This window comes from Motacilla alba, chromosome 22 (assembly GCF_015832195.1).
Source record: "Motacilla alba alba isolate MOTALB_02 chromosome 22, Motacilla_alba_V1.0_pri, whole genome shotgun sequence".
NCBI classification, from domain to species: Eukaryota; Metazoa; Chordata; class Aves; order Passeriformes; family Motacillidae; genus Motacilla; species Motacilla alba.
In genome coordinates, this window is record NC_052037.1 from 2,725,190 (window position 1) to 2,750,248 (window position 25,059).

The following is a 25,059-nucleotide window of genomic DNA, read 5'->3' on the forward strand; positions in this document are numbered from 1 at the left end:
GATGGGAGGAGACGGGGATTGGGATGGGATGGGGATTGATGGGATTGATGAGATGGAATTCCTGGGATGGGATGGGTGATCCCAAAGGCTGACCAGCTCCCGGATCCCCTGGCAGGTTCCTGCACTGTGCCGAGAAGGACCTGGTGCCGTACCTGGAGAAGCTGAGCGACCCCACGCTGAAGGAGACGCTGGTCAACGGCGTCGGCTACCTGCACGAGGGGCTGACGGCCATGGAGCGGCGCGTGGTGGAGCAGCTCTTCAGCTCCGGTCAGAGCGCAGCGGGGTCGGCGTCGGCACGGGGTGGGACTGGTCTTGGGGTTGGGATGGATGGAGTGGAATGGGATAGAGATTGGAATTGGGATTGGGATGGGATGAGATTGATCTTGGGGTTGGGTTGGAATGGGATGGTTGAGTAGGATGGGTTGGGATAGAGACTGGGATCGGGATCAGGATCAGGATGGATTGATGGGACAGAGATTGGGATTGGAGGAATCTCCACCTCCCACCCCCAGAAAGTCCGGGATCTTCCCCATCCCCCTCTCCGAGTGCCCGGAGCCCCGGGATCTCTGCCCCCCTGACCCCAGGTGCCCTCCCGCCCCCAGGAGCCGTGCAGGTGATGGTGGCCTCGCGCAGCCTCTGCTGGGGCATGAACATCTCGGCCCACCTGGTGATCATCATGGACACGCAGTACTACAACGGCAAGATCCACGCGTGAGCCCATCCCCGACCCCTCGGCCTGGGCTGGGATGGGATCCACGGGATGGATGGGGTGGGATCGATGGGATTGGGATGGAACCAAAGGGATCGGTGAGACGGGATGGGATGAATGAGATTGGGATTGGGATTGGGTTGGGATCCCAGGTGGGATAAAATGGATGGGATGGGGATTGGGATTGGGTTGGGATCCCAGGTGGAATAGGATGATTGGAATGGGGATTGGGATTGGATTGGGATCCCAGGTGGGATAGGATGGATGGGATTTGGGATTGGGATGGGGATCCCAGGTGGGATAGGATGATTGGGATTGGGATCTCAGGTGGGATAGGATGGATGGGATTTAGGATTGGGATGGGAATCCCAGGTGGGATAGGATGGATGGGATTGGGATCTCAGGTGGGATAGGATGGCTGGGATTTGGGATGGGGATCCCGGGGGCGCTGCTGACGCCGTGGCCGTGCAGGTACGTGGATTACCCCATCTACGACGTGCTGCAGATGGTCGGCCACGCCAACCGCCCGCTGCAGGACGACGAGGGGCGCTGCGTCATCATGTGCCAGGGCTCCAAGAAGGTGGGGCATGGATGGATCCGGGGACATTCCTGGCATTCCAGCCGGGATTGGCCTCCTCCATCTGGGGGATGAGCCTCACCAGGGTTGGGGTGGGGATTGGGGTGGGATCAATGGGATCGATGGGATGGGATGGGATGGGATCCATGGCAGGAATGGAATGGAATGGATCCAAACCCTCACTCAGAGTTGGGATCACCATGAGGACATCCCATACCCTTGGGTTGGGTTCCCACACCGTTCTTGGGATGAAATCTTGAATTCTTCCCCTTTTCCTGCTGCAGGATTTCTTTAAGAAGTTCCTGTACGAGCCTCTGCCGGTGGAGTCTCACCTGGACCACTGCATGCACGACCACTTCAACGCCGAGATCGTCACCAAGACCATCGAGAACAAGCAGGACGCCGTGGACTACCTGACCTGGACCTTCCTGTACCGCAGGATGACCCAGAACCCCAACTACTACAACCTGCAAGGTGGGCATGGGGTCTGCGCGCCAGCAGGGAGGACGGTCCTTGGGAATGTCCTGGGGTGGCCACGGTGCTGGCAAGCCCATCCCATTATCCCATTATCCCATAGTCTCATTATGCCATCACCCCATCCCACTATTTCATCCCATTATCTCATCCCATTATCCCATTGCCCCAATCCCATCACCCCATCTCATTATCCCATTACCCCATCCTATTATCCCATTACCCCAATCCCATTACCCCATCCCATTATCCCATTACCCCAATCCCATTATCCCATTACCCCAATCCCATTATCCCATCCCATTATCCCATTACCCCAATCCCATTACCCCAATCCCATTATCCCATCACCCCATCCCACTGTTTCATCCCATTACCCAAATCCCATTATCCCATTACCCCAATCCCATTACCCCATTACCCCATTATCCCATTACCCCAATCCCATTACCCAATCCCATTATCCCATGATCCCACTGCACCCCACTCCACCCCGTCCATCCCGATGCCGTCATCGCCACGATCCCGTGCTCCCGCCGCAGGCGTGTCCCACCGGCACCTGTCGGATCACCTGTCGGAGCTGGTGGAGCAGACCCTCAGCGACCTGGAGCAGTCCAAGTGCATCAGCATCGAGGACGAGATGGACGTGGCGCCCCTCAACCTGGGCATGATCGCCGCCTACTACTACATCAACTACACCACCATAGGTGCCCCAGGACCCTGGCATCCGGCCCTTTCCCAAAAAACCCATGGGTTTGGGGGCTTCCACCAAAAAACCCATGGGTTTGGGGGCTTCAACCAAAAAATCCATGGGTTTGGGGGTTTCAGACCAAAAAATCCATGGGTTTGGGGATTTCAGACCAAAAAATCCATGGGGTTGGGGGTTTCAGACCAAAAAATCCATGGGTTTGGGGGTTTCAGACCAAAAAATCCATGGGTGTGGGGGTTTCAACCAAAAAAGTCCATGGGGTTGGGGATTTGGGTTGGAACCCAAAAAATCTTGTTTTACCCTGTCAGAAAATCCCAACTTTGGGGTGTTGTCCCAAAAAATCCCCGCTTTTGTTAATTTTTCTTCCAGAAAAATCCCTGGCTTTGGGTTTTCCCGCCAAAATTCCCAATTTTTGTGTGTTTCCCCAGAACTGTTCAGCATGTCCCTCAACGCCAAGACCAAGGTGCGGGGGCTGCTGGAGATCATCTCCAACGCCGCTGAGTACGAGAACATCCCCATCCGGCACCACGAGGACAACCTGCTGCGCCAGGTCTGGGATCACTGGGATCACTGGGATCACTGGGATGGGGTCAATGGGATCCATGGGATCCATGGGATGGGATCAATGGGAACATCCCCATCCGGCACCACGAGGACAACCTGCTGCGCCAGGTCTGGGATCCGTGGGATCACTGGGATCACTGGGATGGGGTCAATGGGATCCATGGGATGGGGTCAATGGGATCATTGGGATGGGGTCAATGGGATCCATGGGATCCATGGGATGGGATCAATGGGAACATCCCCATCCGGCACCACGAGGACAACCTGCTGCGCCAGGTCTGGGATCATTGGGATCATTGGGATCATTGGGATGGGGTCAATGGGATCCATGGGATCATTGGGATGGGGTCAATGGGATCATTGGGATGGGGTCAATGGGATGGGTTAGGAATAGGATCAGTGGGGTGGGATGGAATGGGATCAGTGGGAATGATGGGATGGAACGGGATCTATGGGATCTATGGGATTGGGATGAGATGAAATGAGCACTCAGCAATCCCATCCCCGTTAATTCCACAATCCCAAGTCCTCTCTCCCTCCTCCACCCCGGGGATGAAGCTGGTTTTGGGGTCAAGCACCGATTTGGGGGTTGGGCGCTAAAGGGTTTCTCCTCCCCCCACAGCTGTCCCAGAAGGTGCCCCACAAGCTGACCAACCCCAAATTCAACGACCCCCACGTCAAGACCAACCTGCTGCTCCAGGCCCACCTGTCCCGCATGCAGCTGAGCGCCGAGCTGCAGTCGGACACCGAGGAGATCCTCAGCAAGGTGGGACCCCAGACCCCAAAACCCCGCTCGGGGCCCGGGGAGCGCAGTGAAGGGTTCTTGGGATGAGGAGCTGGAGAGATCCCCCATCTGTCACGGGAAAACGGGCTGGGTTTGGGGTGGGGTGGGATTTATGGCTGAGGAAGGCAGGGCGGGATAATGAGGTTCTCCAGGAATTCCAGCCTGGGGTCAGTTCTCCAGGGCTGATCCATGCCATGGGGTCAGTTCTGTGGGAATCCCACCCTGGCTCCATCCCATGGGGTCAGTTCTGTGGGAATCCCACCCTGGCTCCATCCCATGGGGTCAGTTCTGTGGGAATCCCATCCTGGCTCCATCCCATGGGGTCAGTTCTCCAGGGATTGCCCCACTCTTCCGTGGGGTCAGTTCTGCAGGAACTTGTCCGGCCTGGGTCCATCCCATCCCTGGCTGTCACTGACCACCCCTGACCATCCCTGGCTGTCACTGACCATCCCTGACCATCCCTGGCCATGTCACTGACCGTGTCTGTCCGTCCGTGTCCGTGTGTCCAGGCCATCCGGCTGATCCAGGCCTGCGTGGACGTGCTGTCCAGCAACGGCTGGCTGTGTCCGTGTCCCTGTCCCTGGCCATGTCCATGTCACTGACCATCCCTGTCCACGTCACTGACCATTCCTGGCCATGTCACTGACCGTGTCTGTCCGTCCGTGTCCGTGTGTCCAGGCCATCCGGCTGATCCAGGCCTGCGTGGACGTGCTGTCCAGCAACGGCTGGCTCAGCCCGGCGCTGGCCGCCATGGAGCTGGCCCAGATGGTCACTCAGGCCATGTGGTCCAAGGACTCGTACCTGAAGCAGCTGCCCCACTTCACCTCGGAGCACATCAAACGCTGCACGGACAAGGTACGGCCCGGGGACACCTGGGGACACTCGGGGACACCTGGGGACACCTAAGGGACATCCAAAGCACACCCAAGGGACACCCAAAGGACACTTGGGGAACACCTTGGGGATACCTAAGGGACATCCAAAGGACGCTTTATGGATATCTTGGGGACACTTGGGGGACATTTGTGGGTCACCTTGGGGACAGCTTGGGACCAAGAGGACACCCAGGGAGCACCTTGGGACCCAGGGGACACCTTGGCACCTTGGGAACACCTAGGAGACACTTTGGGGACACCCAGGAGGCACCCAAGGGACACTTTGGGGATACCCAAGGGACACCTTGAGGACACTTTGAGGACACCCATGGGGCACTTTGGGGACACCTTGGGGACACCTTGCAGGGCGTGGAGAGCGTGTTTGACATCATGGAGATGGAGGACGAGGAGCGCACGGCGCTGCTGCAGCTGCCCGAGGCGCAGATCGCCGACGTGGCGCGCTTCTGCAACCGCTACCCCAACATCGAGCTGTCCTACGAGGTGGGGGACAGGGACAGCATCCGCAGGTGAGACCCGGCTCGGCGGGGTTGGGATTGGGGTCATCGGGATGGGATTGGGGTCATTGGAGTCGTTGGGATCGTTGGGATCGTTGGGATGGGATCATGGGGATGGTTCTTCAACCACTCGCTCAATATCGAGCTGTCATACGAGGTGGGGGACAGGGACAGGATCCGCAGGTCTGTATGGGATTGGGATCAGGATTGGGATCATCAGGATTGGGATCGGGGTCATTGGGGTCATCGGGATTGGGGTCAGGATCGTGGTGTCATCCTGCTGCTGCTGATCCCATTCTCTGTCCCCAGCGGTGGCCCCGTGGTGGTGCTGGGATGGCATTTGGGGTTTGGGATGGGATCAGGCTGGGGTTTGGGGTTTGGGATGGGATCAGGATGGGGTTTGGGGTTTGGGATGGGATCAGGCTGGGGTTTGGGGTTTGGGATGGGATCAGGATGGGGTTGGGGGTTTGGGATGGGATCAGGATGGGGTTGGGGGTTTGGGATGGGGTTTGGGGTCACTGGTCCCGCTGTGTCCCCAGCGGTGGCCCCGTGGTGGTGCTGGGATGGCATTTGGGGTTTGGGATGGGATCAGGATGGGATTTGGGATGGGGTTTGGGGTCACTGATCCCGCTGTGTCCCCAGCGGTGGCCCCGTGGTGGTGCTGGGATGGCATTTGGGGTTTGGGATGGGGTTTGGGGTCACTGGTCCCGCTGTGTCCCCAGCGGTGGCCCCGTGGTGGTGCTGGTGCAGCTGGAGCGTGAGGAGGAGGTCACCGGGCCGGTCATCGCGCCCCTGTTCCCACAGGTACTGCGGGGTGGGGACCCCATCGATGCCAGTCCCGCCCATCCCGCCCATCCCACTGGTCTCAGTGTCCCTCCCTAATGTCCCCAATGTCCCCCGATGTCCCTCCCCAGTGATGTCCCCACAGAAGCGTGAGGAGGGCTGGTGGGTGGTGATGGGGGTGGCACTGAGGTGGCAGTGTCCCTGATGTCCCTGATGTCCCCACAGAAGCGTGAGGAGGGCTGGTGGGTGGTGATGGGGGTGGCACTGAGGTGGCAGTGTCCCTGATGTCCCCGATGTCCCTGATGTCCCCACAGAAGCGTGAGGAGGGCTGGTGGGTGGTGATCGGTGACTCCAAGTCCAACAGCCTCATCTCCATCAAACGCCTGACGCTGCAGCAGAAGGCCAAGGTGACACCGGGGTGACACTGGGGTGACACCGGGGTGTGACGTGAACGGGGGCTGACACGGGTGACACTGAGGTGCCATGGCTGGCTGGCACTGGGTGCTATCAAGTGACTCTGAGTGCCACGGGCTGGGTCACGCCATGGTGCCACAGGCTGGGTGACCCCGGGTGACTCTGGGCTGGGTCACATCATGGTGTCACGGGCTGGGTGACACCAGGTGACACTGGGTGACTCTGGGCTGGGTCATATCACAGTGTCACGGGCTGGGTGACCCCGTGATGACTCCGTGTGATGTCCCCAGGTGAAGCTGGACTGGGTCACGCCATGGTGCCACAGGCTGGGTGACCCCAGGTGACTCTGGGTGACCCCGGGTGACTCTGGGTGACCCTGGGCTGGGTCATATCATGGAGTCACAGGCTGGGTGACCCCAGGTGACACTGGGTGACTCTGGGTGACCCCGGGCTGGGTCATATCATGGAGTCACAGGCTGGGTGACCCCGGGTGACCCCGTGTGACGTCCCCAGGTGAAGCTGGACTGGGTGACTCTGGGTGACACTGGGTGACTCAGGGTGACACCGGGTGACTCTGGGTGACCCTGGGCTGGGTCACATCACGGTGTCACGGGCTGGGTGACCCCGGGTGACCCTGGGCTGGGTCACATCACGGTGTCACGGGCTGGGTGACCCCGGCTGACCCTGGGCTGGGTCACATCACGGTGTCACGGGCTGGGTGACCCCGGGTGACTCTGGGCTGGGTCACATCACGGTGTCACGGGCTGGGTGACCCCGGGTGACGCCGTGTGACGTCCCCAGGTGAAGCTGGACTTCGTGGCGCCGGCGGCGGGCACGCAGCACTACACGCTGTTCTTCATGAGCGACGCCTACATGGGCTGCGACCAGGAGTACAAGTTCAGCGTGGACGTCAAGGAGGCCGAGAGCGACTCCGAGTCCGACTGAGCCCCAGCTGTCCCTCAGGACCCCAAAAGATGTCCCAGAGAATCCCAAAAATCCCTCGGGATCCCAGATGTCCCAGAGGAGACCCTCAGAATCCCAAAATATCCCACAGAATCCTAAAACGGCCCAGGGAATCCTAAAAAAATCCCTCAGGATCCTAAAAATCCCTCAGGATCCCGAATGTCCCAGAGAAAACCCTCAGAATCCCAAATATCCTTCAGAATCCCAAAAAATCCCAGTAAAAACCCCCAAAAATCCCAGTAAAACCCCAGAAATGCCACAGAATCCCAAAATGTCCCAAAGAAATCCAGAGAATCCCCCAAATCCTGTAAAATACCAGAAAATCCCATCCAAGTCCCAGAAAATCCCACAGAATCCCCATCAAATCCCCCAAATCCCCCCTCCCGTGTTCCCGTTGGGTTTTAGGGTTTGGATGTTTTGTACAGAGTTCTTTTTTTAGGTTGGAATAAAATTCAGGATGTGACTCTGCCTCGGTGCTGGATCCCAAAATCTTTGACCCCAAATTCTCCGATCCCAAACTCGAGGACCCCAAATTCCCCAAACCCCCAGATCCCAAACATTTGGACCCCAAACTCTTGGGATCCCAAACTCCTGAACCCCAAAATTTCTGGACCCCAAAGTCCTGGATCCTAAATTCCCAGACCCCAAACTCCCCGATCCCAAACCCCTGGATCCCAAATTTCCTTCTTCCTGGAGAACTTGGGAAGCTCCTGGAGGACACAAAGGGGTCCTGGAAGCTCCTGGAGGACACAAAGGGGTCCTGGAGGCCACTGAGATGTTCTGGAGAACATTGGGGAATCCTGGAGGCCATGGGGGAGGTTTTTTCCCTACTTTATTCCTGGAGCTTTTGGGAAAATTCCCGGGGATTTTTTTTCCCCTTTTATTCCCAATGTTTTCAGGAGAATTCCCAGGTTTTTGCCCAATTTATTCCCATTGTTTCCGGGCCAATTCCCACCTTTATTCCTGGTTTTCTTCCAACAATTCCCATTTATTTTTCCCATTTCATTTCCAGCGCTTTTTGGAACGATTCCCGAACTCATTCCCGGTATTTTCAGGACAATTCCCGGGTTTTTTTTCCCAGTTTATTTCCAGTGCTCCTGGGACAACCCCCAAAGTTTTTTCCCAGTTTATTGCTGGTATTTCCCCTCCTTTCCCAGACTTTCCCTGGGGCTTTTCCCGCCAATTCCAGGAATTTTCCCGCCATTTTCCCGTCGTTTTCCCGCCAATTTCCGCCATTTTCTGGTCGTTTTCCCGCCATTTTCCTGTTGTTTTCCCGCCATTTTCCGGTTGTTTTCCCGTTGTTTCCCTGTTGTTTTCCCGCTGTTTCCCCGTCGTTTTCCTGTTGTTTTCCCGCTGTTTCCCCGTCGTTTTCCTGCCGTTTTCCCGCCGTTTTCCTGTGGTTTTCCGGCCGTTCTCCGCTCAGGCGTACTCGAGGCGCGCGGCGCCGCGGGGCTCGGGGCCCTTGCCGGGGCTCAGGTAATCGCGCAGCTCCAGCTCCATCTTCTTGGCCTTCAGCGCCGCCGAGTGCAGCTTCTCCAGGAACTCCGGCATCCCTGCGATCCCCAAAGGCTGCCAAACGACTCCCAGCCCCTCTGCCCTGCTTTTCCTCATTTTTCCCAATTTTCCCCCATTTTTTCCCCATTTTTTTCCTCATTTTTCCCCATTTTTTTTCCTCAATTTTTCCCAAATTTTCCTCAATTTTTCCCCATAATTTTCTCAATTTTCTCCCCATTTTTTTCTCAATTTTCCCTTCCCAATTTTCTCCTCTTCCTTTTCCAATTTTCCTGATTTTCCCCTCTCAATGTTTCCCTTTTCCCTCCCCATTTTCCTTTTCCCGAGTGCAGCTTCTCCAGGAACTCCGGTATCCCTGCAATGCCCGGAGGCTGGGAAAGGATTCCCAGCCCCTCTGCCCTGTTTTTCCTCACTTTTCCCAAATTTTCCCTGATTTTCCCCCATTTTTTCTCAATTTTCCCCATTTTTTTCTCAATTTTTCCCATTTTTTTCCTCATTTTTTCCCATTTTTTCTCAATGTTCCGCCCATCTTTCCCCCAATTTTCCCTTCCCAATTTCCTCCCCTTCCTTTTCCAAATTTCCTGTATTTTCTCCTCTCAATGTTTCCCTTTTTCCTCCCCATTTTCCTTCTCCCGAGTGCAGCTTCTCCAGGAACTCCGGCATCCCTGCAACCCCCAAATGCTGGGAAAGGATTCCCAGCCCCTCTGCCCTGCTTTCCTCACTTTTCCCAAATTTTCCCTGATTTTCCCCCATTTTATTCTCAATTTTTCCCATTATTTTCCTCAATTTTCCCCATCATTTTCTCAATTTTTCCCATTTTTTTCCTCATTTTTTCCCATTTTTTCTCAATGTTCCGCCCATCTTTCCCCCAATTTTCCCTTCCCAATTTCCTCCCCTTCCTTTTCCAATTTTCCTGTATTTTCTCCTCTCAATGTTTCCCTTTTCCCTCCCCATTTTCCTTTTCCCGAGTGCAGCTTCTCCAGGAACTCCGGCATCCCTGCGGTCCCCAAAGGCTGCCAAACGACTCCCAGCCCCTCTGCCCTGCTTCCCTCACTTTCCCCAAATTTCCCCCATTTTTTTCTCAATTTTTCCCAATTTTCCCCCAATTTTCCCCCATTTTTTTCTCAAATTTTCCCATTTTTTTCCTCATTTTTCCCAATTTTCCCCCTTTTTTTTCTTAGTTTTTCCCTTTTTTTTCTCCACTTTTCCCAAATTTCCCCCCAATTTTTTTCTCAATTTCCCCCCCAATTTTTCCCTTCCCAAGTTTTTCCCCATTTTTTCAATTTTCCCCCACAATTTTTCCCTTCCAAATTTCTCCCCCTTCCTTTTCCAATTTTCCTGATTTTTCCCTTTCCTTCTCCATTTTCCCCCAATTTTTCATACATTTTCCCATTCCCCCCAATTTTCCCTCCAATTCTTCCCACTTTTTCCCATTTCCCCCTCTCTTCACCCCAATTCTCCCTTCCCCATTTTCCCCCTCAAATTTTTCCCTTTCCAATTTTCCCCTTTTCTCCTCCTCTTCCTCTCCCTCTTTTCCCTTCCTTTTTCCCTGGAATTTTGGGATTTTTTCGGGATTTTTTGGGGATTTTGGGGAGGATTTTTTGGGATTTTTTGGGGATTTTTAGGGATTTTTTGAGGGATTTTTTTTGGATTTTTTGGGGGGATTTTTTTGGGATTTTTTGGGGATTTTTGGGTGATTTTTGGGGGATTTTGGGGGGATTTTTTGGGGGGATTTTTTGGGATTCTCACCGCTGGACACCATCCAGCTGAGGCAGTAGCGCGGGAACACCGTCTGGGGGTTGTCGCTGTAGGTCAGCAGGTAATCGAAGCCGTTCTGCAGAACACCAAAATTCCCCAAATTCCCAAAATTCCCAACAATTCCCAACAATCCCTGCTGGAAACAGCCCCAGAAACCACCCCCGGATCCCAAATTTCCCCATTTTTGGGGGGTTTTTACAATTTTTTTTTGAGTTTTCCCATTTTTTTTCCAATTTTTGGGATTTTCCTCCCCCTTTTCCCATTCCCACCCCCAGAACCGACCCCAACCCCCCCAAAATCCCAGGATTTCCCAAGAATTTCCAGGATTTTCCCAGTTTTTCTGTCATTTTTCCCAGTTCTTCCTGGTTTTTCCAGGAATTCCCAGGATTTTTCCAAGTTTTTCCACTATTTCCCAGAATCTTCCCAGGAATTCTCAGCATTTTCCCCACTTTTCCCACAGGTTTTCCCAGGATTTTCCATTCATTTTCCCAGGATTTTCCCCATTTTTTTCCCAATTTTCCCAGGATTTTCCCCAGATTTTTCCCAGGATTTTTTCCCAGAATTTTCCCATTTTTTCCCAATTTTCCCAGGATTTTTCACTGATTTTTCCCAGAATTTTCCCATTTTTTCCCAATTTTCCCAGGATTTTCCCCAGGATTTTTCCCAGGATTTTCCCCATTTTTTCCACGATTTTCCACTGATTTTCCCCAGGATTCTTCCCAGGATTTTCCCCAAGATTTTTCACTGATTTTTCCCAGGATTTTCCCCATTGTTTCCCAGGATTTTCTCCAGTTTTTCCCAATTTTTCCCAGGATTCTTCCCAGGATTTTTCATTGATTTTTCCCAGGATTTTCCCATTTTTTCCCAATCTTCCCAGGATTTTTCCCAAGATTTTTCACTGATTTTTCCCAGGATTTTTCACTGATTTTTCCCAGGATTTTCCCCATTTTTTCCCAGGATTTTCCCCAGGATTTTCCCAGTTTTCCAGGAATTTTCCGGGATTTTTCCGGGATTTTGGGCTGTCCCACCTCGTCGAAGCCGCGGTGGGGCCGGATCACCATGCGCGACTCGTAGCTGCGCACCCGGACGTGCTCGGGGTCCTCGGGAATCCCGGGATGCTCCACGGCCCTAAGGAATGATCCGGAATTATCCCGGAATTATCTGGGAATTATCCCCCAGAATCATCCAGAATTATCCCGGAATTATTTGGGAACGATCCCAGAATCATCCCAGAATTTTATCCGGGAATTATCCGGAATTACTGGGGAATTATCCCAAAATTATCCCAGAATTTTATCCGGGAATTATCTGGGAATTATCCCAGAATTTGTAGGAATTCCAGGGGGTTTTTTTCCCAGGAATTTTGTGGGATTTTTTTGGGAATTCCATGGAATTTTTCCGGGAATTCCATGAGGTTTTTTTCCAGGAATTCAGTGGCCTTTTGGGGGGATTATTTTGGGAATTCTAGGGGAATTTTTCAGGAATTCTGCGGGGCTCATTTTCCAGGAATTCCAGGGGGATTTTTTTGGGAATACCAGAAGGGATTTTTTGGGAATTCCACGGAAATTTTTGGGGGATTCCAGGGGGGATTTTTGGAAATTCTCTGGGGGATTTTTCAGGAATCCCATGAGATTTTTTCCCCGCGAATCCCAGAGGGAATGTGCAGGAATTCCAGGAGGAGCTTTTGTCGGGGGATCCCGCGGGTTTCCGGGGAGCCGCACCGGGAGACGAGCACCATCAGGTTGCGGTCGCTGTCGACGCTGTAGCGCCGGACGTAAACGTAATCCCGGGAATACATCGGGTACTGCAACGGGAACCGCGGCGTCAGCACCCGCAGCGCATCCCAGACCTGATCCCTGATCCCAGACCTGATCCCAAACCCCGGCCCTGATCCCTGATCCCGAACCCCGATCCCAAACCCCGGCCCTGATCCCTGATCCCAAACCCTGATCCCAAACTCCAGCCCTGATCCCTGATCCCAAATCCTGGCCCTGATCCCCATTCCTGATCCCAAACCCCAGTCCCAGATCCCAATCCCTGATCCCTGATCCCAAACCCTGATCCCTGATCCCGATCCCTGATCCCAAACCCAGATCCCTGATCCCAAATCCCAATCCCAAATCCAGAGTGTCTCACCGGGAACTGCGTGACCCAGTGGATCACCTCGGATCCGGATCCCCATCCAAAAACCCAATGCCAGATCCCGATCCCAAATCGCAAGTGTCTCACTGGGAACTGCGTGACCCAGTGGATCCCAGATCCCAAATCCCAATCCCAGATCCCAGAGGATCCCACTGCTCACCAGGAACTGCGTGACCCAGTGGATCCCCTCGGATCCCAATCCCGATCCCGATCCCAATCCCGATCCCAATCCCGCTGCTCACCGGGAACTGTGTGACCCAGTGGATCCCCTCAGATCCCAATCCCGATCCCAATCCCGATCCCGATCCCAATCCCAATCCCGATCCCAATCCCGATCCCAATCCCGCTGCTCACCGGGAACTGCGTGACCCAGTGGATCCCCTCGGATCCCAATCCCGATCCCAATCCCGATCCCGATCCCAATCCCGATCCCGCTGCTCACCGGGAACTGCGTGACCCAGTGGATCCCCTCGGATCCCAATCCCGATCCCAATCCCAATCCCGATCCCAATCCCGATCCCAATCCCAATCCCGATCCCAATCCCAGTGCTCACCGGGAACTGCGTGACCCAGTGGATCACCTCGGAGCCCAATCCCAATCCCAATCCCGATCCCGATCCCGATCCCGATCCCGCTGCTCACCGGGAACTGCGTGACCCAGTGGATCACCTCGGATCCCAATCCCAATCCCGATCCCGATCCCGATCCCGATCCCGATCCCGCTGCTCACCGGGAACTGCGTGACCCAGTGGATCCCCTCGGATCCCAATCCCGATCCCGATCCCAATCCCAATCCCGATCCCGATCCCGCTGCTCACCGGGAACTGCGTGACCCAGTGGATCACCTCGGATCCCAATCCCAATCCCAATCCCGATCCCGATCCCGATCCCGCTGCTCACCGGGAACTGCGTGACCCAGTGGATCACCTCGGAGCCCGTGGCCGGGTCGCGCTCCACCACCTCGAGCTTCAGCACCAGCGAGTCCCACTGCTTGCGGTACTCCGTGTCCAGCTGGGACATCCCAAAACCGGGATAAAGCCCGGAATTCCGGGAAAAACAGGGCCCGGGAATCCCAGAGACAAACCCGGGACAACGGGGAAATCCCGGGAAAAGGGGATCAGGGAATCCCGGGAAAAGGGGATCAGGGAATCCCGGGAAAAGGGGATCAGGGAATCCTGGAATGCCGGGGAAATCCCGGGAAAAGGGGATCAGGGAATCCCGGGAAAACGGGACCAGGGAATCCTGGAATGCCGGGGAAATCCCGGGAAAACGGGATCAGGGAAAAATCCAGGAAAAAATTCCGGAATTCGGGGGAAATCCTGGGAAAAATCCTGGAATTCTGAGGGAATCCCAGAAATAAATTCCAGAGGAAATCCCGGGAAAACGGGATCAGGGAATCCTGGAATTCCGGGGAAATCCTGGGAAAACAGGATCAGGGAAAAATCTGGGGAAAATCCCGGGAAAATGGGATCAAGGAAAAACCCGGAAATAAATCCCGGAATGGAGGGAAAAACGGGATCGGGAATGACCAAAATAAATCCTGGAATTCTGGGAGAAATCCAGGAAAATCCCAGAATTCCAGGGAAAAACCCAAAATGCCAGGGAAAAATAGGATTGGGAAAGATCCTGAAATTCCAGGGAAAAGCAGGGAACAATCCCTCCCCCACCCCCCACCTCGATCCCAGAAAACCCTCGGCAGGGATCGGGAATTTCCGGGAATGTTTGGAAAAATGGGATCAGGAATTTCCCGGGATGGGATCAAAAATGGGAATTTCCCAGGATTTTCTGGGATCCACCCGGAATTCCCAAAGGTTCCCAGCCCGGGAATCAAATCCCGGCCAGAATTCCAAGAATTCCCAGGGAATTTTGGGGAATTTTCTGGAATTTTGGGGAATTTTCGGGAATTTTGGGGAATTCCGCTCACCTGGACGTTGAAGAACTGCCTGGGAGTGACGTCGGTGTAGGAGCCGAAAACTGCGGGAAAATCCCAAAAATCAGCAAATCCCAAAAATCAACGAATCCCGGGAAACCCCAAATTCCTGGAATCCAAAACCTTGGGACTTTCAGGAGTTTGGGAATTCCGGGAATTTCAGGGATTTTGGGGAATTTGGATTTTTTGGAATTGCCGAATCTGGGGATTTTGGGAAATCGGGATATTGGGATTTTGGGAACTGGGGGTTCAGGGATTTATGGGAATTCAGGATTTTGGGATTTTTGGGATTTTGGGAATTCAGGAACTCGGGATTTGGGGATTTTGGGATTTTTGGGATTTTGGGAATTCAGGAATTCGGAATAGGGGGATTTTGGGAATTTGGGGATTTTGGGAATTCAGGATTTGGGGATTTTGGGAATTCGGGATTTGGGGATTTTGGGAAGTGGGGATTTTTGGGATTTTTGGGAATTCAGGAATCTGGGATTCTGGGATTTGGGGATTTCGGGATTTGGGGAATTCAGGATTCTGGGATTTGGGGATTTTGGGATTTGGGGAATTCAGGAATTTGGGATTTGGGGATTTTGGGAATTCAGGATTTTGGGGTTTTGGGAATTCAGGAATTCGTGACTTGGGGATTTTGGGAATTCAGGATTTGGGGATTTTGGGAAGTGGGGATTTTTGGGATTTTTGGGAATTCAGGAGTCTGGGATTTGGGGATTCTGGGATTCAGGGATTTCGGGAAGCCGCACCTCGGTACTGGAAGAGCGCGGATCCCGGGATGGGGCGGCGCCAGAGGCGGAAGCGCTCCCGCTCCAGCACCGGCTCCCAGCCGCGCTCCTGCTCCGGGGCCGCCTCGGGGCTCTCCAGGCGCTGCAGCTCCTGCGCCGACCTGCGGAGCAGCGGGATGGGATCACAGGGATGGGATGGGATGGGATGGGGGATCACGGGGATCGGGATGGGATTGCAGGGATCGGGATGGGATTGCAGGGATCGGGATCGGGATGGGATCACAGGGATCGGGATGGGATTGCAGGGATCGGGATTGCAGGGATCGGGATCGACGGGGGATTGTCATGGGATCGGGACGGGATTGTGGATGTTTGATGGGATTGGGAACGGGATTCCAGATGTTTGATGGGATCGGGAGTGAAATTCCTGATGTTTTATGGGATTCGGATGGAATACCAGATCTTCTATGGGATTGCAATGGAATTCCTGATGTTTCACGGGATTGGGATGGGATTCCAGATGTTTGATGGGATCGGGATGGGATTCCAGATGTTTTATGGGATCAGGAGTGAAATTCCTGATGTTTTATGGGACCGGGATGGGATTCCAGATCTTCTATGGGATCGGGATGGAATTCCCAATTTTTACTTCCGTTATTCCCAGTATCCCATGCCTGGCATTCCTAATGTCCCATTCCCAGTATTCCCAGTATCCCGTTCCCAGGCTCCCCGATCCTCCTATCGCTCTGTTCCCAGATTCCCAATATTCCCAATGCCCCCAGTATCCCATTCCCAGTATTCCCAGTATCCCGTTCCGCAGGCTCCTTTCCCACTATTCCCATTGTCCCCCTTATTCCCAGTATTCCCCCCATTCGCGCCGTTATTCCCGCCGTTATTCCCGCCGTTCTCCCGGTGTTTCCCGCCGTTATTCCCGGTGTCTCCCGCCGCTATTCCCGCCGTTTTCCCGGTGTTTCCCGCCGCTATTCCCGCCGTTATTCCCGGTGTTTCCCGCTCACCGCCTCAGCTCCTCCTCCTCGATGCGCTGCCCGTCCCACACGAAGGCCCCGGTACCGAGCGCGGCCATCAGGAAGCCCCGCGGCGCGCCCGGCCCGCACCGGCCCCGGGGCCCTCCCCAGCGGCCGCGCCCGGAGCCGCCGCTCCCGGTTCCGCTCCCGGTTCCGCCCCCGGTTCCTCTCCCGGTGCCTCGGGCCGCGTCCCCGGGCCCGCCGCGCTGCCGGGCCCGGCGCGCCCTCCCGCAGCCGCAGTGGCGGGCGAGCAGCGGCAGCAGCAGCGGCAGCGGCGCGGGGCGGGGGCCGGGGCCGGGGGAGGCCCCGCCGGTGGCTCCGGGGGCCCCGCGGGCGGCGAGCGCGGCCAGCGGCCGCCACATGCCGGCCCCGCCGCGCCGCGCGTCGCGCTCCAGCCGCGTCATCGCCGCGCGCCGCGCCGCCATTGGTCGGCGCGGCACCGCCCCGCGCGCTGATTGGCCGGAGGGGATCAAACCGCGCCCGGCGGCGCGTGATACCGGAAAGGGGCGTGAGGGCGACTGACAGGAGCGGGGGGGGGGCGGGGCTTGAGCGTGGCCGCGCCCCCACCGTTATGGCGCCTGGGGGGTTTTGGGGCGCGATTCGGGGTTTTGGGGTCACGGGGGTCACCGGGCGGCCCCGCCGGTGGCTCCGGTGGCGCCGCGCTCGGTTGCCGCGCTCCTATTGGTGCGTGCGGTGCGACCTGATTGGCTGAGGCGGGGAAGCCCCGCCCACCCGCGCGTGATACCGGAAGCGGGCGTGAGGGCGACGGGGGCGAAGCGGTGGGCGGGGCTTGTGCGTGGCCACGCCCCCAGGAGCCGCTATGGGGTCGAAGGGCTTTTCGGGGATCTTTGGGGTTTTTGGGGATTTTTTTGGGTTTTGGGGATTTTTTGGAGTTTTGGGACCCTTTTTGGGGTTGTTTTGGGACGTTGCGGGGTCTGGGCAGCTCCGGCCTTCCCATTGGTCCGTGCAGCGCCGCCCCGCGCGGTGATTGGCTGTAGAGGAGTAAGCCACGCCCATCCGTGCATGATGCCGAAGGAGCACGCGGCAAGGGCGGGATGAAGGGGGCGGAGCTTGGGTGGGTGGGGATGTTTGGGGCGGGGCTTGAACGGGCCACGCCTTCTCTCGGGATCTAGGGCGGGATTTTTGGGATCCTGCCCAATTTTTTGGGATCCCGCCCATTTTTTTAGGATCCATCCCCATATTTTTAGGATCCATCCCCATTTTTTGGGATCCAGCCCCATTTTTTAGGATCCATCCCCATTTTTTTCAGGATCCATCCCCCTTTTTGGGATCCATCCCCATTTTTTGGTGTCCATCCCCATTTTCTTGGGATCCAGCCCATTTTTTAGGATCCATCCCCATTTTTTTTAGGATCCATCCCCCTTTTTGGGATCCAACCCATTTTTTGGGATCATCCCCATTTTTCAGGACCCAACCCCATTCCCAACCACGCCCCTGGATCTCTTCCCACCCCTTCATTCCCCCAATCCCGCGCTCGACCCCAAATCCCGCAATCCCCGGGCAACGCCGCGCTCCCTCCTCCCACCCCGGGGTTTTTTTGGGAATTCTCTCCGGGAAATCCCATTTCTCACCGATTTATTCGCGCCCTCTTTGCATATCCAGGGAATCCCGAAGCTTTTCCCGGCGGATCCCAAATCCCGGGATTTTCCCCGGGGGTTTTTAGGGTCGATTCGGCTCCTCCCGAGCCTCTCCCGGGATTTTTTATTTTTCCTTCCTCGGAATTTTTATTTTTCCAGGATTTTTCTGGGATTCCCATCCTGGGGGAGCTCTTGCATAGCCAGGGGGAAGCAAAAACGGGAAAAAGAGCAGGAAAATGGGGATCGAAGCATCGGGACCTCCGAGGAGTCGCATCCCGGGGTTAAAATTCCCTAAAAATTCAGGAGATTCCCTAAAAAATCCCCTCCGAGCCCAAGCGTTCCGGGAATGGGGATTTTTGTCGGGAATTTCAATCCTGACGGGATTCTTTTTTCCAATTTTTTTTTTCTCCCAAAACTTTCTGGGATTGGTCCTTGGGGAGGGTTTGGGGAAAAAAAATTGGGAATTTTTGTGGGGGAAAAGCGGGATGGGAGCGGAGGGATTTGCATAAAAGCTCCGGGTTTTTCCAGCAGGGCTCATCCCGATTTCCCGGGAGGCCGAAATTCCCAAATTTTGTGGGATGATCCCAAAAAAAAAAACCCAACCCCGAAGGCGATCCCGGAATTCCCAGAGCCTGGAATAAAGTGCAGAATGTCCATGGGGGGGAAGGGGAGCGGGGCTGGGAATTCCTGGATTTTTAAATAGGGGGAGGAATATTCCCGTGGGAAAAGGGGGGGCTGAGATGGGAGAGGGGCCGGGGATCCCAAAGTTTGGGATCTGGTGGGAATTGGGGATCCCAGAGTTTGGGATCTGGTGGGAATTGGGATCCCAAAGTTTGGGATCTGGTGGGAATTGGGGATCCCAGAGTTTGGGATCTGGTGGGAATTGGGATCCCAAAGTTTGGGATCTGGTGGGAATTGGGATCCCAACATTTGGGATCTGGTGGGAATTGGGATCCCAAAGTTCGGGATCTGGTGGGAATTGGGATCCCAAAGTTTGGGATCTGGTGGGAATTGGGATCCCAACATTTGGGATCTGGTGGGAATTGGGGATCCCAGAGTTTGGGATCTGGTGGGAATTGGGATCCCAGAGTTTGGATCTGGTGGGAATTGGGATCCCAGAGTTTGGGATCTGGTGGGAATTGGGGAATCCCAAAGTTCTGGATCTGGTGGGAATTGGGATCCCAGAGTTCTCATTCCAGGGGGATCCCAACGTTCTGGATCCATTGGGAATTCCTGATCCCAAAGTCCTCATTCCGTGGGAATTCCAGAACTCTCAGTCCACGGGGATCCCAAAGTTCTCGATCCATTTGGAATCCCAAAGTTTTCATTCCAGGGGGAGCTGGGGATCCCAAAATTCTCATTCCCGGTGGATCCCAACCTTCTGGATCCATTGGGAATTCCTGATCCCAAAGTTCTCGATCCACAGGAAACTGGGGATCCCAAAGTTTTTGATCTGTGGGAATCCCAAAGTTCTGGATCCGTTGGGAATTGGGGATCCCAAAGTTCTCATTCCACAGGGAATTCCACATCCCAAAGCTCTCCGTCCGTGGGGATCCCAAAGCTCTCATTCCATGGGGAATGGAGGATCTCAAAGTTCTTGATCCGTTGGGAATTCCTGATCCCAAAGTTCTCAGTCCATGGAGATCCCAAAGTTCTCGATCCGTTGGGAATTCCTGATCCCAAAGCTCTCAGTCCAGGTGGATCCCACTCTCCTCATTCTAAGGAAAACCCACCCGGAGCAGCAGATCCCAACGTTCCCAACCCCTCTGGAGCCACGGAACCAACTCTGAGACCCCCGAGGAGCTCCCGGGATCCACCCGGGGAAATCCTCCCCTGGAAGATCTCCAGAGATCCACCCAGACAAATCCTTTGCCGGGAGAACTTTTTGGATCCACCTGGAGAAATCCTGCCCTGGTGGAACTTCCTGTTTCCACCCAGACCAATCTTTGGCTGGGAGATCTCTTGGGATCCACCTGGATAAGTCCTTTGTTGAAGGAGTTCCTGGGATCCACCTGGACAATCCTCCCCTGGAAGAACTTCCCACATCCATCCAGATCGATCCTTTGTTGAAAGAGCTCTGGGATCCACCCGGACAAATCCTCTGCTGGAACATCTCCCGGGATCCACCGGGGCAGATCCTTTGGAACATCTCCCGGGATCCACCGGGGCAGATCCTCTGCTGGAACATCTCCCGGGATCCACCGGGGCAGATCCTTTGGAACATCTCCCGGGATCCACCGGGGCAGATCCTTTGGAACATCTCCTGGGATCCAACAGGGCAGATCCTTTGGAACATCTCCTGGGATCCAACAGGGCAGATCCTCTGCTGGAACATCTCCCGGGATCCACTGGGGCAGATCCTTTGGAACATCTCCCGGGATCCACCAGGGCAGATCCTTTGGAACATCTCCTGGGATCCAACAGGGCAGATCCTCTGCTGGAACATCTCCCGGGATCCACTGGGGCAGATCCTTTGGAACATCTCCCGGGATCCACCGGGGCAGATCCGCCCCTGGAAGACCTCTTGACATCCCCCCAAACAACCCTCCCGCACCACAACCCCGACCCCACGACGATCCCGCCTCCCCGAGCGCTCGATCCGCCACCGCCACGGTGGCCACCAGCACGAGGACCATGACCACGGTGACCGGGACCAAGGTGACCACGATCAGGGTGGCCACCACCACAATGACCACCATCAAGGTGACCACGATCATGGTGACCACGACCATGGTGGCCACCATCATGATGACCACGACCATGGTGACCAGGATTAAGGTGACAGTGACTGTGGTGGCTACCATCTCGATGACCGCAATCATGATGACCGCAACCATGGCGGCCACCATCACGATGACCGCGATCACAGTGACCAGGATCAAGGTGACCGCAATCACGGTGGCCATCAGTCACGATGACCATGATCATGGTGTCCAGGGTGACAATGACCGCGACCACAGTGACCAGGATCAAGATGACCATGGCCATGGTGGCCACCAATCACGATGACCATGATCATGCTGTCCGAGATGACGATGACCGCCATCACGGTGGCCACCATCATGATGATCCTGATCACAGTGACCGAGATCAAGGTGACCACGACCACGGCGGCCACCATCACAATGACCCTGATCAAGGTGACAACGACCGCGGCGGCCGCCATCACAATGACCCCGATCAAGGTGACCGCGATCGCGGCGGCCGCCATCACAATGACCCCGATCAAGGTGACCGCGACCGCGGCGGCGCCGCGCCGGCGGCCATCAGGGCGTGTAGGCGGGCGGCGGCTGGAACTGGTTGACCACCTCGTAGTCGGGGCCGTAGGGCTCGGCCTCCTCCATCTCGGAGAGCAGCTCCAGCGCCTGCTCCTCCTCCTCGCTGGGGTAGTGCCGCAGCAGGTTGGCGGCCGTGGCCAGGATGGAGGCGCCGCCCGCGCCCGCCACCAGGTAGAAGCTGACGGCGAAGGTGACGAACACCTGGGAGCCGTGGTACTTCTTGTGCTGCTGCTGCTGCGCCAGGAGCAGCTCCGAGGCCCAGTAGCAGAAGCCGATCACCGTGGCGCACTGGAGAACTGGAAAACGGGGAAAAATGGGGAAAATGGGTTAAACTGGGGGAAAATGGGAAAAAACATCGAAAAATGGTAAAACTGGGGTGGGTTTGGGGTGTCCAGGAGCAGCTCCGAGGCCCAAGAGCAGAAGCCGATCACCGTGGCGCACTGGAGAACTGGGGGAAAACTTGGAAAAATGGGTTAAACTGGGGGAAAATGGGAAAAAACATCGAAAAATGGTAAAACTGGGGTGGGTTTGGGGTGTCCAGGAGCAGCTCCGAGGCCCAAGAGCAGAAGCCGATCACCGTGGCGCACTGGAGAACTGGGGGAAAACTTGGAAAAATGGGTTAAACTGGGGGAAAATGGGAAAAAACATCAAAAAATGGAAAAAAAACATCGAAAAATGGAAAAAAATCAAAAAATGGGTAAAACTGGGGTGGGTTTGGGGTGTCCAGGAGCAGCTCCGAGGCCCAGGAGCAGAAGCCGATCACCGTGGCGCACTGGAGAACTGGAAAATGGGGGAAAAAATGGGGAAAAATGGGTTAGATTGGGGGGAAATGGGAAAAAACATCAAAAAATGGAAAAAAATCAAAAAATGGGTAAAACTGGGGTGGGTTTGGGGTTTGGGGCGTCCAGGAGCAGAAGCCGATCGCACGGCAGGACTGGAAAAGGGGAAAAATGGGGTTAGATCGGAGAAAAACATCGAAAAATGGGGGAAAAATGGGAGAAAACATTAAAAAATGGGTTAGATTGGGGAAAAATGGGGGATTTTGGGTGGAATTCCATCTCCTTTTTTTTTTTTTTTAATTTTCAGGTGATTTTTTGGGCGATTTTTGGGTGAAATTCCACCTTTTTTGGGAGTTTTTTTGCGGGGAATTTTGGGTGAAAATTCACCATTTTTTGTGAGGACTTTTGGGTGAGATTTCACCTTATTTTTTTAAATTTTGGGGGGATTTTGGGGCATTTTTTGGGGATTTTTGGGTGGAATTTCACCAGGTTTTTTTTTAAATCTTGGGGGGATTTTGGGGCATTTTTTGGGGGATTTTTGGGTGGAATTTCACCGGGGTTTTTTTTAAATGTTGGGGGTTTTTCGGGTGCCCCACCTGTGAGGATGTGGGCGAAGGCGTAGCGCCGGGTGATTTTCAGGGCCGGGTGTTTGGGCCCGAAGACGTCGAGCAGGAAAGCGCCGAGGCTGCACAGGATGCCCAGGAAGCAGAAGGCAGCGATGACCCGCAGCAGCAGCACCGTCTGCGGGTTCATGCAGAAATCTGGGAGGAAAAAAAGAGAAAAAACAGGGTTAGAGGAAAGAAAAATGGGATTTTTAAACAAAAAACCTGATTTTTCAGCAAAAAACCCCGAGTTTCTGCGCAAAAAATCCGATTTTTTGCCCAAAAAAACCTGAATTTTCTGCCCAAAATTTGGATTTGCTGTGCAAAAAATAAAAATAAAAAAAAAATCAGATATTCTGCCCAAAAAATTCCCCCAAAAACCAGTTTTTCCGACCAAAAAATTGGATTTTATGCCCCAAAACAATTGACTTTTCTGGCAAAGGGACCCAACCCAGCCGGAATTTGGGGTGGAAAAGGGGAATTTTGGGGGATTTTGGGGGAACAAATCCAACCATTCCTTTAGACGCCAACGCCCCTTTGAGGCAATCCCTGTCATTAGGGATGGCTCGTTAATTAGGGGTGACTCATTAATTAGGGGTGAGTCGTTAATTACAGAGAACTCGTTAATTAGGGACGAGTCCCCGTGCCCAAGGTGGGGAGCAAGGCTGGAAAAAATGGGAACAGGAAATTCCACGGGAATGGGGAGGGAGGGAGAGGAGAGAAAGATCTGGAAGGGGACAAAAAAGTCTGGAAAGGATGGAAAGGACAGAAGGTTCTGGAAGGGACAGAAGGACACAGAAGGTTCTGGAAGGGGACAGAAGGGACTGGAATGCCACGGAAGTTTCCAGAAAGGAACAGAAGGACACGGAAGGTTCCGGAAGGGGACAGAAGGCTCTGGAAGGACAGAAGGCCATGGAAGGTTCCGGAAGGGGACAGAAGGCCATGGAAGGTTACAGGAGATTACAGAAAGGACAGAAGGCCACAGAGGGTTCTGGAAGGTTCCAGAAGGGACAGAAGACCACAGAAGGCTCCGGAAGGCCATGGAAGGGGACAGAAGGGACGGAAGGCTCCGGAAGGACAGAAGGCCACAGAGGGTTCCTGAAGGGGACAGAAAGCCATGGAAGGTTCTGGAAGGGACAGAAGACAACGGAAGGCTCTGGAAGGACAGAAGACTATGGAAGGTTCTGGAAGGACAGAAGACAACGGAAGGCTCTGGAAGGACAGAAGGCCACGGAAGGTTCTGGAAGGGGACAGAAGGCCACGGAAGGTTCTGGAAGGGGACAGAAGGCCACGGAAGGCTCTGGAAGGGGACAGAAGGGACGGAAGGCTCTGGAAGGGGACAGAAGGGATGGAAGGCTCTGGAAGGGGACAGAAGGCCACGGAAGGTTCTGGAAGGGGACAGAAGGCCACGGAAGGTTCTGGAAGGGGACAGAAGGCCACGGAAGGTTCTGGAAGGGGACGGAAGGTTCCGGAAGGCCCCGGAAGGCGGCGGAAGGTTCCGGAAGGCCGCGCGGCGCTCACCTCGCAGCAGCTCGGGCTGCACGAAGCCCAGCACGTCGGCCACGCCCAGCTCCTGGCGCGCGCAGGTGCCGCCGTGGATGCGCAGCCAGGCGGGCTCGGCCAGCGCGGTGCAGAGCGCGGTGATGGCCAGCGCCCCCGGCAGCGCCGACGCCAGGCTGCGCTCCGGCTGCTTCGGCAGCGCCGCGCCGCCCCGGCGCCGCCCCGGCCCCGCGCCCGCCGCGCCCGCCGAGTACATCGCGGGGACGGGAGCGGAACCGGAACGGGGGGACGGGACACCGGCCCGGGGCACCGGGACTGGCACCGGGACCGGCACCGGGGTTACGGACACCGGCCCAGGGGCACCGGGACCGGCACCGGGACCGGCACCGGGGTTATGGACACCGGACTGGGGTCACCGGGACCGGCACCGGGACTGGCACCGGGGTTATGGACACCGGCCCAGGGGCACCGGGACCGGCACCGGGACCGGCACCGGGGTTTGACCTGGACACCGGTACTGGGGTCACCGGGACCGGCACCGGGACTGGCACCGGGGTTATGGACACCGGCCCGGGGCACCGGGACTGGCACCGAGACTGGAACCGGGACTGGCACCGGGGTTATGGACACCGGGCCGGGGTCACCAGGATTGGCACCGAAACCGGAACCAGCACCGGGACTGGAACAGGGAGTGGAACCGGGAACGGAATCAGGACCAGCACCGGGACCGGTACCAGGGTACAGACACCGGCCCGGGGTCACTGGAACCGGCACCGGAACCGGGACTGGAATGAGACTGGAGTCGGGACTGCCACCGGGTAACAAACACCGGCTCCG

General features: G+C 55.5%; 4 protein-coding genes across 4 annotated transcripts in view; 2 read left to right on the forward strand and 2 right to left on the reverse strand.

Annotated features, from left to right (window-relative positions):
- The window catches only part of SNRNP200 (small nuclear ribonucleoprotein U5 subunit 200), a 34,002-nt gene extending 26,167 nt beyond the window's left edge, over window positions 1–7,835 (forward strand). The window contains exons 34-45 of the mRNA XM_038160422.1: window positions 116–267; window positions 603–711; window positions 1,181–1,289; window positions 1,571–1,760; window positions 2,303–2,467; window positions 2,898–3,019; window positions 3,656–3,799; window positions 4,496–4,672; window positions 5,059–5,219; window positions 5,930–6,011; window positions 6,305–6,397; window positions 7,206–7,835. Coding sequence (XP_038016350.1) covers window positions 116–267; window positions 603–711; window positions 1,181–1,289; window positions 1,571–1,760; window positions 2,303–2,467; window positions 2,898–3,019; window positions 3,656–3,799; window positions 4,496–4,672; window positions 5,059–5,219; window positions 5,930–6,011; window positions 6,305–6,397; window positions 7,206–7,349 — 1,648 coding nt within the window. The 3' untranslated portion in view covers window positions 7,350–7,835. The remainder of the gene's footprint in view (window positions 1–115; window positions 268–602; window positions 712–1,180; window positions 1,290–1,570; window positions 1,761–2,302; window positions 2,468–2,897; window positions 3,020–3,655; window positions 3,800–4,495; window positions 4,673–5,058; window positions 5,220–5,929; window positions 6,012–6,304; window positions 6,398–7,205) is intronic.
- A 455-nt stretch (window positions 7,836–8,290) lies between these two features.
- STARD7 (StAR related lipid transfer domain containing 7) lies at window positions 8,291–16,835 on the reverse strand. The gene is made up of 8 exons (XM_038160275.1): window positions 16,457–16,835; window positions 15,462–15,601; window positions 14,704–14,753; window positions 13,680–13,790; window positions 12,359–12,441; window positions 11,666–11,765; window positions 10,629–10,713; window positions 8,291–8,920 (listed from the first exon to the last, which is right to left on the reverse strand). Exons 1-8 carry the CDS (start codon window positions 16,825–16,827, stop codon window positions 8,787–8,789), a joined length of 1,074 nt encoding a protein of 357 aa, XP_038016203.1. The 5' UTR covers window positions 16,828–16,835; the 3' UTR covers window positions 8,291–8,786.
- A 1,174-nt stretch (window positions 16,836–18,009) lies between these two features.
- On the forward strand, window positions 18,010–20,375 carry LOC119710930. The gene is made up of 3 exons (XM_038160481.1): window positions 18,010–19,344; window positions 19,553–19,650; window positions 19,742–20,375. Exons 1-3 carry the CDS (start codon window positions 18,804–18,806, stop codon window positions 20,042–20,044), a joined length of 942 nt encoding a protein of 313 aa, XP_038016409.1. The 5' UTR covers window positions 18,010–18,803; the 3' UTR covers window positions 20,045–20,375.
- A 427-nt stretch (window positions 20,376–20,802) lies between these two features.
- Window positions 20,803–24,653, reverse strand: TMEM127 (transmembrane protein 127). The gene is made up of 3 exons (XM_038160482.1): window positions 24,244–24,653; window positions 22,717–22,881; window positions 20,803–21,637 (listed from the first exon to the last, which is right to left on the reverse strand). The coding sequence occupies exons 1-3, from the start codon at window positions 24,476–24,478 to the stop codon at window positions 21,330–21,332; spliced, it is 708 nt and encodes a 235-aa protein (XP_038016410.1). The 5' UTR covers window positions 24,479–24,653; the 3' UTR covers window positions 20,803–21,329.
- Window positions 24,654–25,059: the final 406 nt, after the last annotated feature.